The sequence below is a fragment of the Phyllostomus hastatus genome, unplaced genomic scaffold (assembly GCF_019186645.2).
Source record: "Phyllostomus hastatus isolate PE091 unplaced genomic scaffold, TTU_PhHast_1.1 phas_scaffold_501, whole genome shotgun sequence".
NCBI lineage: Eukaryota > Metazoa > Chordata > Mammalia > Chiroptera > Phyllostomidae > Phyllostomus > Phyllostomus hastatus.
This window is the reverse complement of record NW_025334033.1, coordinates 17316580-17332071: the sequence shown is the minus strand read 5'-3', so window position 1 is coordinate 17332071 and position 15492 is coordinate 17316580. Positions and strand designations below refer to the sequence as shown.

Here is a 15492-nt window from a genome sequence, read left to right as displayed (position 1 = left end):
ACATTTCTTGATGAATCTTCTTTTAGGGTTGGACTTCTTGGTGGTTTTTCTGATATAGCAGAGAGTTTGGGATAGGCTTTATTATCTAAAGTCGTATATTAGTGAAGTTATTGACTCACTGGGTGTGTCTATGGGGAAACAGTTCAGTTCAACTCAGGGGAAGCCCATGCTGGGGGTGAAGTGGGAGGGCCAGGACACAGCCTGTGTTTCCTGGAACTGCCGCGAGAACCGTCTGTATTGATGGTTGCTTGCTCAATTACTGATTACGTGCTCAATTTTTCTAAAAACTGGATAAAACTCAGTACTTTTAAGCAGACCGCAAAAATTAAAGTCATATCTACATCATACCACTACCTATCAGCAATTATATTTTATTTGTTTGAAATTTGGCTTCAACCTCTTGGACGTAGAGGCAAATCATACACCAGCCAGGGAGAAAACCACCAGTGATGTTCAAAGCCAGTGCTTAAAAGCAAAGTGTTGAGTCATTAGGGAATTATTTGCCCCACTGTGGATGTGATGGTCACCCAGGGAACAACACCCTGGCCTCTCATATCTGCCAAGTCCTTCCTACAGTCAGGAAGTATGCCACCAACCCAGCCTTTCTTTTTCCACATAAATAGAAATCTTAAGAGTCTAAGACCACTCACCAGGCCTTCTTCCTTAATTTGCAAAGTCTTCCTTCAGGGGCTTCTGCAGCTGTTTTTTCATATATTTTTAAAAGAAAGAATATGCCTACAAAATTCCCCAGTATTATTCCTTGCATTCCAAGGACTCTAACAGCAAGTCTGAATAGTAAAAAAAAATATATATATATATATATATATATATATATATATATATATATATATATATATATATATGATTACTCTAAAGCTTAAACTTAGAGCAAAGAAAAAAAGGGGAACTTTCAAGGGAACCTTTCACAATGGACCACCTACCATCAGAAGCAACTAGCTGTTCAGATGGTCAGGAGCAGAGCAAAGGGTAAGATCAGAAGCCAGTTCACTCTACCTGTTTTCATTCATTCATTCACTCATTCATCCATTCATTCATTCCTCCATTGGACAAATATGTTTTGAGGTCCACTATGTACTATGGACTTGAAGTATAGTGCTCATGGGAGGTTGTCACTGCCCTTAGAGAAGTCCCAGTCCAGTGGGGAAGACTGCTAAGCAAACCAAGAATTGCTTAGCTGTTATGAAATTGGTTGAGTAAAATAAATCCAGAAACAGTTTGAAGAGAAACTACAATAAAGAGAAGGGCACTTTTAGTAACTTATAAGAGTAGCATTTTAAACATATAAACTACAGTTAAAAAGGAAGCACCTTAGATAAAATAGTTAAGGTCCAATTTGACTAGTTTTGTAGCAATATCCTGCCACCTGTTGAAACATAAAATAAGTATCACCCTAAACCTTTTTTAGAGGAAAATATATACAGTAAATATGAAAAAAACACACTGGTTTGTGACCACAGCACTAAATGTTTCACTTGCAGTCTTACAAATGATTTGCCAGAGCATGAAGAAAAGTTTAATTTTGAACAGTTTGTTTACAATAAAACTCATTCATGCATTTTTAATAGGAAAGGTGATACATTCTTATAGAAAATTAGGAGAATAAGAAAAGTATATAAAGAATACGAAAATGCCACCCAGTTATGGAGTAAAAAATTGTGGACGATTAAGCTCTCAAAAATAAAAAGTCAAAAGCAGCCGATTGTGTGCGTGTGTCCCCAAGTTCAGGACGACTCACTCTTTGCTGTGTTCCCTTCAGCTCTGTCTGGCCCTGGGCTCGTGCGCATGGTGACAGTTTGTGCTGAATCCATCGTAAAGCACCTGGACAGGCTGGAGGAAGTCAGAAATGAGTCGGGCAGCCTCAACGTGCTGCACCTCATGCGGTGCATCATACTGGACACCTCCAACATGGTCTTCCTGAGGATCCCCTTGGATGGTACTGAAATCTTCATTCTTATGACTTAACATTCTGCCCTTTCTGAACAAGGGGACGAGAGGGAGAGTAGACTCAAGTAAAAAGATTGCTGTTTTCTACATTGTTTTTCTTTCAACATCTCTAAGATTTCCCAAGATTTTTTTCCTAGTGTGTCTGCCTTGTTCACTTATAAGATATACATTTCTGTAAAGCAGTGGACCATCTATTTCTTTTATAAATCTTTTCATTGCTCTAGGATATAGAATTCTACCCACAATCAAAACTCAATAAATGTGATCAGTTTGGTTGGTCATTAATATAGGCTCCCATCAAACACACTGATATATTTAACCATCTTCAACCATCTTTTGGGGCATGATGTATACACACACATACATACATATATCTACATACATATGTAGATATAAATACACTACATACACACCCCTCCCTCAAGACTCTCAGTGTGAAAATCTGTACGATGATGACAGTGCTACTTGCTGCTGCAGGAATCAGTCATGATCGCTGCCATTAATTTAGTGTCTACCATGTATCAAGCAGTATAAAAAGCTGTTTTACATATAGACTGCCATTAAGCATTTTAAAAAAGATTTTATTTATTTTTAGAGAGGAGAAGGGAGGGAGAAAGGGAGAGAGAAAACATCAATGTGTAGTTGCCTCTCGCACACTCCCAGCTGAGAACCTGGCCTACAACCCAGGCATGTGCCCTGACTGGGAACCAAACCAGCAACCCTTTGGTTCTCAGGCTGGTGCTCAATCCACTGAGCCACACCAGCCAGGGCTGCCATTAAGCATTTTAAACAATGCTGGCAAGATGTCTTACTTAAGATGCTACTTTCCTCACTATGCTATAGAAGCAAAAATTAAAACACATACATGTAATTCTGCCACCACCTAAACACAAACATTAATCACTGGGATTAATTCCATTTTGCTGTTGTCTAGCTTCATGTAATTTTTACTGAATTAATTTCTAGCAGCAATCATTGATTCATATATCCTTTTAACAGACATCTATTGATTGCCTATTTATGCAGGAACTGATATAGGTTCTGAGGACAGAGCAGCCAACAAGGCAGACAAAGGTCCTGCTTTTAGGGAGCTTACATTTCAGTGGATATACAGACAGTAAAAGTGTGTGTGTGTGTGTGTGTGTGTGTGTGTGTGTGTGTGTGTGTGTATTTACTTGTAATATATAACAAGTAATATTATTTTGCCTATAATATATTAAGTGATAAAAAGTGTTTTGAAGAAAAATCAAAGCAGGGCAAGAGGACAAAGGGGGGTGAGTGGGAGTGGATGGGGCCCTCACGGAGGGGGTGGTCAGGAAAGGGCCCTGCAGAGAGGACGTCTGCCTGTAAGTCTAAACAAGGTGAGGCCACAAGCCACGTACAGTTCGGAGGGAAAGCATTACAGACGTCAGAACAAACCAGCTGAGCTCTAACACCTGCTGCCTGATGCACCACATTTGAACAAATAGACGAGCTCTAAGACCTCCCTTTCTCTTCTCAGTTCTCCTTGCCTCATCTCCCCTGCTCTTCAATTAGTCCTCACGAGAGCCATAGAAGCCTCATCTGATTGCCATTTGGATGGGAGCTTCCATTCGCTCTGAGGAGTTCAGTCACACCCTCTTCCCCGATCCCCTTTCAGACAGGGGCTCCAATCCCAGCTTGCCTGTTCTATACACATCTTTCCTCAGGTTAGGCAGGTACATATTTTATAGGTCCCTGCTCCTTGGTTCCCTGCTAGCCCTGATTCTTAGGAAGGACCATGTAAAGGGAATTATAATGTCTCTGTTAACTCTTGGATACACACTGTGATGCTAAGAACCTGCATAAGTCATGCACAGTTATTTTATTTCCCTCCTCCTCACCTGGTCCTTGATAAACTCTGTTTGCCTAAGGGACCCAGTGCAACGAAGAGGAAGGGACATTGTCCTGAGATCAGGCAGAACTGGGCTCCAGCCCAAGGGCCTGACTGCCACACTGGCTGGATGGTATTGGGCGAGCTTCTCAACTTCTATGAATTGCAGTTTCTTCATCTGCCAAATGATGATACGATCACTCCCCTAGCAAGATTGTAAGGATCAAATGAAGTATTTGCAAAGCATGCTGCATGGTGGCTGGTATTTAGCAGTTGAAAATAATGTTTATTTCTTTCCCTTTTGTATAATTCAGAAAAAGCAGGGGTTTTCTCTTTTCCAATTTTCAATTTAATTAAAAAACATTTATTAAGAGCTGACTATACATGAGGCTCAAGACAAGTCATTGAAGATACTAAAATGAATTTTACATTCTAACTGAATATAAATATGAAAGCTATGTGATGAGTGCTATGAAAATTATGAATAAAGCACTATGAGGTAAGAATACAAAAATGGTATTAATTAGGTACATAATACAAGTAAATTATTCACTAAATGGGTCTCCTCACTCGACAGAAAATGAAGTTAAAATCTGGCTGTCAGCTGCCCACCAAGAGAGTGGCATGGCTCGTTGCCCTCCTGGGTGCCAGAACTGAGGCCACAGCAACCATAATACTAATGTCCCTCTTATTCCCCACTGTCCAGAAAAACAGGAGAGACATGGATGTTCAGCCAAAGAACGGCATGTGAGATTCTAGGCTGTGTCTCTAACACAAAGTTGGAAACTGGCAAATCTTTGATCAGCTCAGCCAATTTAGATGCCGGGCAGAATAAATTAGTGTTGATTTGTCTAGTGGCAATAATGCAGCTAAAACACCAACTGGAGGTGGAACCTCTCCTAGCTCAGAACCCCAGACTGGTAGGTATCTTTTCTGCTCAGAGTACTCTTCTTAGGCTCTTTTTGCTCAATTGCTCTGCTGTTTGTTTGTTTGTTTTTCCAGAAAATGCCATCGTAGTTAAAATACAGGGTTATTTTGAGGCATGGCAAGCTCTCCTTCTCAAACCAGACATCTTCTTTAAGATTTCTTGGCTCTACAAAAAGTATGAAAAGTCTGTGTAAGTAACAAATTTGGAAAATTTTTCCGTGATATTGGGTTGTTTTTTTATTGTGTCTTTGCTATTGTTGGCCTCTTCAGCAAGTTCTCTGCACACTAGAGCCCACAAGGGAGATGTTGATCAAGTTGCTGATGTAACACTTTCTACATCAATTTGGCTGAACGTGGCTGAACCAGAGAGTAAGGAAGCCTTTGGCCAAGGCAGCTTCTCAGCAAAGGGGCCAAGTGGGTGGTCTGAGCGCTCCATACCTGCAACTAAAACACTGCAGTGTACTTTGAGTTGAACAGAAGGGCTGGCTGAACGTGTCATTATTATCTGTCAAAATTCTCTTTGCATGTCAGAAAAATGGAAACATGGAATCCATTTTATAATTGTATTGCTTCTGAGTAAATTTAACTTAATTCAACTTATAGAATTGACTGTAGTCTCAGAAGAATTTTTCATAGTGAACATAATGGACTTCAATAAAATGTATGGGTTTTTTTGTTTGTTTGTTTTTTAGTTATATATCTTGTATCTTTGAGGATCCAGAAACCATCATTAAATGTCTTTTCTTTGGTCTAAGACTAGCCTAGCTGAAAACTGGACAAATATCCAATGGCCTTAGGTAATCAATGTTTGTTTTTAGTGTAAGTAGCCAGCCATTAAACACTGCCCACTCTAATCATCAGTGGAAAGCCCATGTGATCTAGAGGCAGACAGATGTGGTTTGTAGCCTGTCTCTACCACTTGGTAACTAAATGGCCTTGGGAAGTTATTTAAAGTGAAAAGAACCTGCCTTCCAGAGTAGAGATATAGGTTGATGAGATCCTATATGGAAGGCAATTAACACAGATCCTGGACCATAGTAGGCACTAAATACGTTAATTTTTCCCTTCCCTCTGTTCATATTTTCCCCCAATGTTCTTGACCATCTTAAATTCTCCATCTCTAAAAGTTCCCAACTTTATCCTGTTTCTGTATTTTTAATTCTATAGTATTAGTCTCCAGGGAGGAAACCAACTTGATGTTGCTTTATATTTTTTCATATGGTTAATGAGTATTAAGTAGATGTTTGGAGACTTTGTTTTTATACATTTCATTTCATTTCTACCAGAGATTGTTGATTCAAGAATCAATGAGATAAAGGATTGATCACTTCACTGAAGTCAGATTTGGTCATGGTTCTTGGTTATTAGTTTATCTTTGGTCTTGGCCAGCAGGCCCATAGAAACTTACTGCATGCAACTGTGTAACAGTTTCTCTTAGGCTTCTGTGGAAATAGCTTAGCAATATTCTCTCTATATATAACATTTGTCAATGGTTAGTGCACTAGTTTATATCTCCTATGTCATAGAGCAGTAAAGACCTAGAGAAACCCTTTAATTTCTTCCCCTCTATGCCCTTGCAATAATGCTAATATTTGTATTGAGGTATAATTGACATATACCATTATATTAGTTTCAGGAGTGCAACACAGGGATTTGGTATTTGCATATATTGCAAAATGATCACCACTATAAATCTGGTTAACATCTATCACCATAGGTATTATAGTTAAAACTGTTTTTCTTGTGATGAGAACTTTTAGGATTGAGTCTCTCCTTTTTTTCTTTTTTCTTTTTTTCTCTTGACAACTTCCAAATATGCAAAAGGTATTATTTATTATTTATAGTCATCATGCTATATATTACACACCCAGGACTTAATTATTTTATAACTGAAAATTTATACCTTTTGACCACCTTCATCCATTTGTCCATTTCCCCACCCCTGGCAGCCCCTAATCTGTTCTCTGTATGTATGAGCTCAGGTTTGTTTTGTTTCATTTTTAAGATTCCACATATAAGTCAGATCATACAGTATTTGTCTTTATCATGCTAATACTTTAAAAATATACTTATGAAAAGGATTCTCAAACATCTATTCCCATCCTTATTTATTCAATTTTATATTTTTGCTTTTTTTAATACAGCAATGTTGTTTTCTACTTTTTATTTTGGCAAGTATAAAGCTTCTCAGTCACAGTACTGTAAGTAGGTGTCTGTATTACATTTAAGGTAATACAGAATGTTGTTCCCTGAGATTGAGGAACAACACACTTACCCACAAACACATACACTTAAAGACAAAGCCAAGAATAACCGACTTTAGATCTCAAGGTGGACTCATCATTCATCTAGTCTGATCCCTTTGCTTTAGAAGATACATAAGGCTCAGAGACTTAAAGTAAGTTGTGTAGAAAGAGAACAACTTGGACTAGAACCTGACCCTTTGTCCAAGGAGCTCTTCACTGCCCCACACTGTCAAAATGCCTATACAAATTAATGCAGCCATTCATTCACTCAACAAATATTTACTTAGTATTTATTATGTGGCAGACACTACAAGGTGTGAGAATAAATATCAAGATTAATAAACAGTCACTTGAGTTCACTGGGTAGAACAGAAATCTCAAACCCAATAGTCTTGAGGGCCGGGCAAATAAAAGTGTGCGGGGTGGACACAGACAACAGAAAGAGGAGGTACCTGTAGCAAACTGGAAAGTGCATGTCCCCACTAAAGACATTCACTGGTTTTGGTTTTGTTGTTTTTTATTTATACATTGTGTTGACCAAATAAAAAATAAGAAAACATGATTGGACTTGGCTTTTCTACCAGTTTTCAACCCTTAACTGGAGGTTACAGCCTTGATTTTGCTATCCATACCTAGAAACTCTGGTTCCTTAACATGAAGTATAACGTATATGTAACGTAAGGATATCTGTGTAACATATATGTAATGCAAGGATATTTAATACTTAATATCCTTCATATAAGGATCTTAATATCCTTAATATAAGGATATTAAGTATAAATTCAGTTATTCATAAGCACTAATGGTTTCAATTAAAGCAGATTATTTTTATTTAAGCAAATGACAAATGAATCCATTTTTCTATACGTCTTAACTGAGTCCAGATAGATTGTATTTTTATTTCTTTTTTTCCAGCAAGGATTTGAAAGATGCCATGAATATTCTGATAGATGAAAAAAGACACAAGATTTCCACAGCAGATAAACTCGAAGACAATTTGGATTTTGCCACTGAGTTGATTTTTGCCGAGGTACTGACCTGAACTAACCATACTTCCCACACAACAAATGTGTATGACTGCTTGGGTGTAGGTGTGTCAAGATTTCCTCTTGTGATCGTATTGCTTATTTCTGCTTTTCAGTATCTGCTCCAGGTCTTCTATAATGTCCAACTCAAATGGCCTATTCTTTAGGCATTCTGGTTGAGACCAAACTTTAAGACTGAAGCGACTCTGTGTCTGCAAAATACAAAATATGAAAACGGTGGAGTCCAAAGACTAAGTACATAGATAATTTGTTATTAATAGTTCAGCTCTCAGCTGAAGATTATGAAAAATGTTCACGGTCAATTACAGAAACATGTCATTTTTGTGAAGTTCTTGACCCTTGAGCATCACCTCCCTTCCTTTTGTGAAATTTTGATTCACTTTTCCAAATTTTCTCTCTTTTCCATTATTCAGAAACGTGGTGACCTGACAAGGGAGAATGTGAACCAGTGCATACTGGAAATGATGATCGCAGCACCAGACACCATGTCTGTCTCTGTGTTCTTCATGCTGTTTCTCATTGCAAAGCATCCTAACATTGAAGAGGCATTGGTGAAGGAAATTCAGACTGTTATTGGTAAGAATTTATCAAATAAATAATAGAGGTAGAAAATAATTCCTTCAGAATATCAGCTTCTTATGTCCTAAGAATCTGACGTCAAACAAAATCTTTATTACAATCCACCCAGAGAACAAAAAAGCAAGGCATTTTGTCACACTTTCATATGCCAGATAGGTTAAAATATAGTTTTTTCTGTGTTTTATTTAATTATAAAAATAATACATGCTCATTGATGTTGACATTTCTCTCCTGACCTTGCACAGTCACTGTGAAACAAGTTATTTGGCTGTGGAAAGACACTATCTTTTATAAACCATTTCAGTGCTGCTTGGAATAGCTGACAGTAAATTAAACATATGAGAGAAGGGGTCTACTGATGCATTGCTGTAGGCAGGAAACTGCCTGCCAAGTGAATTAGCAAGGAGCCAGAATGGCACTTGGGCTCCAAGAGGGGGAAATTACTCTTAAGACTATATCTATTGGTACAATTTTCTTGAGAAGCAAAAAGTGTTTGTGCCTCATTACATCCCCCTGACACTTCAAAAGACCTCTGCAAAGATGAAAAAGCATGAGAACCATTTGCACATGTGTCCATGCTGCCTCTAGATACACACCCGTGGTAACTGCTTCCTAGGGAATGCCTTTGCTTACCTTCTCCGTCATTTTCCCTCCTTACCCCAGATAAACACACCCCATTACACCCTTAAGTGTACAAAAAACAGTATGTGAGGGGCAGGGCTGTTAAAATTCTCTGATCAAATGAGACCTTTCCTGAATGGCACAGTTGTACAGGAGACAGGTCTGCCTCAGGACCCTGGTCTGTTTTTGATTCTGCAAAGGTGGTAGCCCATTGGAGGATGCTCTGAAGCTTTACCAATTCTGGGAGTAATCTGAGCTTCTCTGACTGATGTCAGGCCAGTCTGAGACAGTGTGAGTGTCCTTCAATCCCCAGCACACTTGGGGCTGCTCTGAGGCACCATTTTGTTGTGGTAGGAGGCAGGGGTGGTTCTTGCTACTCTATCACAACAGGGTGTGTCCTGGGCAGATGAGCCATAAAGTACCCAGATGAGAAAATGTTACTGAAACTAAGGTCACTGTCTCATTTGACTGGAGAAGGAGTGAATGCCCCCCAGATTTTAGAGTAAGGGACAAAACTCTAAGACCCCAGAGGCCAGGCAGACAACTGTGTGAAGCGGATTAGGAGGTCCACATGAGACTACAGAGGGACTGCCCCTGCAAAGGCTCACCAACCACTCAGCTTCAGCCCATTGTCACCGTGTGGTGATGTGAGTCCAGTGTCTCCAGGTTTTCTAAATTTTTATAAAAATCCAGGCTTTTCTATAAAATCCCCCAGCTTCTATGATAATTGGCTTCAAACCTGAATTTTTATAAAATTCTCTGTAGGCCAAACGTAACACAGTTTGCCCAGGTTGCTGGTTTGCATTAGAATTACAAATACAAATTTTTTCCAACCAAGAACAAACTGTTCTGTGGAAACTACAGGAGTTTTAATGCCCACCACATGTTGAAACTCTTATTACCTGTTTGTCCTTTTTATCTTTTCCCACAGGTGAAAGAGACATAAGGATTGATGATATGCAAAAATTAAAAGTGGTGGAAAACTTTATTAATGAGAGCATGCGGTACCAGCCTGTTGTGAACTTGGTCATGCGCAAAGCCTTACAGGATGATGTTATTGATGGTTACCCAGTGAAAAAGGGGACTAACATTATCCTGAATATTGGAAGAATGCATAGACTCGAATTTTTCCCCAAGCCTAATGAATTCACTCTTGAAAACTTTGCCAAGAATGTAAGTGCCCTTCCTTAAAACCAAGTATGCCCCTCTTCAACACTTCAGTTGTTAAATCCTCTCTGGTTCTGTGTTTGTGCCACGCACATTTCATTCTATTTACTTCTTCCCTCCTGTAGCCTCACCAGAAATGCACATTTTCCCTAGTTTGGGTCATAGGTACCATATTTGTCCTCAAGCCAAGGATGCTGGGTTTCCAGCTGTAGTAAGTCATCTACATGGTGGCCACATGATAGGTCAGAATGTGAAAAAGTCGGGACCCGAATTTGACTAAAATGAGGTGAATTTTGTTTAGCTCAACCAACCTACTTTTCCATTTACAGTCACCACTTTGTAATCACGTAAATTCAGTGACAACAGTATCTAAGCAAAGGAAAGTCCACTTGTGCTTCAGATGGACATCAAAGGAGATCAAAAGACTTGGTGTTTCCAGTCTTCCTTCGGTTCACAAAACAGCCCCACAAGCACTAATTCCCATTCAAAATAGGACCTGGTAATTAGAAGGGCTTCAGTTTTTTTCTTTATTTATCAGTGAAATATACTGAAGATTCTGCTTCCCTTACGTCAAATTTTAGGCAATGATGTTTTTAACCTGTATTATCCAGATAGTTCCTTTAGTGTCTTCTTTTTCCATTGGCATGTGGTATAGAAAAATGACAATTAATCTGGTTCCCCAATTCTTTCTGTTTCTGTATAAGCAACCCATGCCACGCTGACAATTTGTCAGCAAAAACTTAATTGGGAATCAACTATGTGACAGGCACTATGTAAGTCCAGATGTAGGCAAGACGACAGATGTGGTACCCATTAATTTTTTTGCATAACTAAAAGTATTTAGATGCTGATAAATCAGGAATATACACCTTTCCCTAAATTTGTCCTTTGTCATTAAGTTATATGACATGAACAGTCTTTGCTTTGGTGATTTGCAGAATAGTAGTAAAGCTTTGGCCATCCCAAAGAGCTAGCTGAGTAACAATGGCTGTGATAAAATGGTCTGCATTGCTTTACCCAGCACATTTATATGAAAAGCAAAACTGGATACTGTCCAAGGTTGTATATGAATCAGGGGATGAATCAAACTGTGTGGAAAAAGGGGCTTAGCTGAGTTATAGTCATTCATCTCAGTAAAGTAGCAGTATGGCTGAGACCCCAAACCAGAGTATGCTGACTTACCACTATTTTCAGAGTAAATCAAACAGAGATTGTATGATTTTAGCTAATTGGCTTATTATTTTCATAGGTCCCTTACAGGTATTTTCAGCCATTTGGTTTTGGGCCCCGTAGCTGTGCGGGAAAATACGTCGCCATGGTGATGATGAAAGTCATCCTGGTGACACTTCTGAGACGATTCCACGTGCAGACATTGCAAGGTCAAGGAGTATCTATTGAAAAGATGCATAAGAAAACTAACTTGGCCGTGCACCCAGATGAGACATGCAACTACTTGAATATGACTTTTGTCCCAAGAAAATCAGACAAGTGCCACGAATGCTGAAGAAGATTGGTCAGTACCTACTCTGGAGCACTTCTAATCAGTAGTTCATCAGAAAATTATTCATCCTTGCCATAGTATCATCTTCATAGTGAACATTAGGTAGTGTATGACACTTTATAGGCATACCTCTTACAGGCTGTCAGCAAACTAGAAGACATCAGTCATCTGATTTTGTCCAAAACACAGAATCAAGAGCAAGAGAAAACACAGAGGTCAAGCGTTTGCAGGCAAAATGGTCAGTGAAAAACTGCAGCCTTAGAGGCCCAATTCCACAAAAGGTGTTAAAAAATAGGCCACCAGCAAAACTTATATCTGGTTGCCAATGGAATCTCCACTGCCCTGCCCCAAGAGCAGTTGAATATCTGGGGCAGAAGCCCTTCAATTGATTAGAAAGACCAGACCAACGTCTGGGTGCCTAGAGTTAAACACATCTGTTAGTGTAAATAAAAGTGTTTGATTTGGCTTTCAGTGGATTTAGGACTATAGTATTCATAGTCTTTGGAGAAATACAAATTCAGCATTTTACTTTTCCTATTAATTATATTCAATTGACTCTTGTTTATCCACATGTGACTTGTCTGCAGCAAAAGTTAAATGGAAAACTCCTTCCTCAGTCTTTCAATTCATGCCTCAGCCACTTACCTCTGCTATAATAAAGGTGTAGATTCAGGTAATACAAGCTAACTTAATAATTACTCAAGTAAAATATATAATTAGGACCATATATCTATTGTAGGAATTGAAAGTCACACAATGCATTTAAAACTCAAATTTTTTTCATGTTTGCATTGTTGCTTAGTTCTAGTAGTATGGCTAACCAAGAGATAACTTTAAATATGGCATCTAGTAACTCTTACAGCAGGTCCAGTGATTTGGAGGAAAAGAAGTCCTCTAAATCTTTATCTAATTCTTTAGCCCAGTAGATTCAAACTTCTAAGGAGTGCTACTCCCACAGCATTATCTTTCTCCCTTGACATTTCCCCCATCTCTTTCTATGACCCCAAAGCCAAGGGCAACAGATTAGTATAGAAGGTGATCAATGTAGAACCCCTGCAATCATAATTTATCCTACCTCAGATTTAATAGTCATTATGGAGATTAAACAATGGTATACTTTGTTGAATCATCACATGTGACCATGGATAAAATATATACCTTGTGAATTAGCTTGGTAGAGGGAATAAATAGATTAAATCTTTAAATACCATTTGTGTTATGATTATTTCAACTGAACGTCATTTAAAAGCTAAAAAATTAAACTCATTTTCAAAATGTAAGTGTTTGCCATTGAGTCAACCGCCACCACAACATTTGAATATTCTTTTCATCTTACCATTTGGCCATAGGACAACAGCTGAGCATAAAATGAAAGTGTAAGCTCCTTTAGAGCTCTTTTCTTTCTTTTGCAATCCTTCCCATATTTACTCTCAAGATCAGTACTGAACAGACAGCCTTGTTCATAGACACTCTCAACTGGCCCTAGAAACCAAGTAAAGAAGAGGCAGGCATTCCAAGAATTCAAGGATGGACATTAGTAAAGAAGGAAATATTTGAACTTAAAATTACTTAAATCATCTCTAGGCCCAAAAGTACATGCAAATATGCCTGTGTGCCTGGATATTTCTGTAGTCAGGTCTATAGACAATCATCTAAATAATTCAGATACCTGAAAGCAAGGCCAGGATTTTAGATTTCTTGTATCCAGGTTAAATCACTCAATTATTATTAACACATTGCATACGTTGTTCTGGCTGGAGCTGCATACTAGAGAAAATCAGACTAGATCAATGTACTTCACCTATCCAATTCCCTTGGAACATCTACTGCCTTTTATATGTTTCTATGTACCCAAGGCCTATGTCTATAGGGTCAAAGTAAAATGGAAGGTTGACACAGTTGTATCTAGAAAATGCCAATACAAAAACAGGCTGTGTCCTTTCCCTAGTGTGGACCTCAGTAGACCCATCCATAAATATGATTGCACCAGAGGTGCTCTAAGTCATTTCCAATGCTTTTGTTCTGTTATTATTTTGCTTCAGATACATAACACCATTTTCCCCTTTGTATCTAAGCCCTAATCACAAATTAAGTATACAAGACAATCTCATTTTCAGGTCAAACATGCAATTTGGTCACTGAACAGATGATCTGGGCATCCAGTGTGTGTCAACTGGCAGACTGTCAGTCCCCAAGTGCTAAAATGTCTGCATATGCTCTCACTTACTGCTGCAGGGGCATGAGTAAGTTTATGGAACACAGTTCATTCACAGATAGTCACTTTATGCCCTATTTGAACTTGTGAGCAAGCCAATGGATTCGCTGAAGCAAATAATCTTTTTTTTTTTCCTGAGCAGCCTTGGTTTCATACTCAAATCAACTGGATCACTAAGAGCTTAACAGTACCTTCATTCCCTGCTGAAATTAAGACTCTCCCTGGCCCCCAACACTTTCTCTCTGATAGGCTTGCCACCTTCCCAAAATGCAGTTTGCTGCTTTTACTACTCACAAAGCTCTAGAAACTACCAAAAAAACAGAAGTGAACTCCCACTTAGCAGAAATCCCTGCCCAAGATAACACAGGAGTGGCTGAGATAACCTTGTGTGTGGTCCTTGAGGCAAGTGTGAAGAGGAAGGAATTGTTATAAATCATTAGGGTACCACAACTGACAGCTGTTCACTCACCAAGTACTTACCATGAACCAGGTTTTCTCATTTAAACCTCACAGCAATCTTGCAGGGTAGAGAGTATTCCCCATTTTGCAGGTGATAAAACTGATTCTTCAAGAGTAACTTGCCCTACCCACTTAGCTAGAAATTTGAACCCCTCGTCTTTTTTTTTAAGATTTTATTTATTTATTTTTTAGAGAAGGAAGAGGGGGGTAGGGAGAGAGAGAGAGAGAGAGAGAGAGAGAGAGAGAGAGAGAGAGAGAGAGAGAGAGATCAATGTGGGGTTGCTGGGGGCCGTGCCCTGCAACCCAGGCATGTGTCCTGACTGGGAATCGAACCTGTGATGCTTTGGTTCCCAGCCCGCACTCAATCCACTGAGCTACGCCAGCCAGGGCGAACCCCCCATCTTATTCCAATGTCTATGATCTAACTAAAAGTGGTATTTGATCCTTTGTAACATCAAATATAATATAATGATAAGTAACTATACATTTTAATTAGTATAGGTATTAAAATTGGGGGTGGGGGTAGAAAATCAGGTATTAAGAAAACTGGTGAATTTTTGCTCCTATCCTAGCCCTGACTGGCCACTCAAGCATGAAAATAAGTTCAAAAACAAGGACTGGGGACTTTGGGCTGTCTCTTTAATCACCAGCCCAGGGTGGGTCAAACCAGTTATTTGATTTGACTATATTAAGGAGTCAAAGTCAATTGATCTATCTATTTTCTCTAGCCATTCATGTTTTTTATTCATCCATGTTTTTTATTCATCTCAGTGTCTGACACACAACACGAACTCAATAAATTTTTGGTGGATGAAGAATGGAAGAATCTTTGAGCCACTAAGAAGAGCAAGTTCTATTAAATTCACAAGAATAATTAGTTTCACATGTATACATTCTCAAACATGGTCTTTGCA

General features: G+C 38.8%; 1 protein-coding gene across 1 annotated transcript in view; it reads left to right on the top strand.

The window, feature by feature from the left end:
- Window positions 1-12459, top strand: part of LOC123808544 (aromatase) — a 96822-nt gene extending 84363 nt beyond the window's left edge. Inside the window, exons 5-10 of the mRNA XM_045823258.1 lie at window positions 1778-1954; window positions 4820-4934; window positions 7906-8020; window positions 8450-8612; window positions 10168-10409; window positions 11653-12459. Coding sequence (XP_045679214.1) covers window positions 1778-1954; window positions 4820-4934; window positions 7906-8020; window positions 8450-8612; window positions 10168-10409; window positions 11653-11907 — 1067 coding nt within the window. The 3' untranslated portion in view covers window positions 11908-12459. The remainder of the gene's footprint in view (window positions 1-1777; window positions 1955-4819; window positions 4935-7905; window positions 8021-8449; window positions 8613-10167; window positions 10410-11652) is intronic.
- Window positions 12460-15492: the final 3033 nt, after the last annotated feature.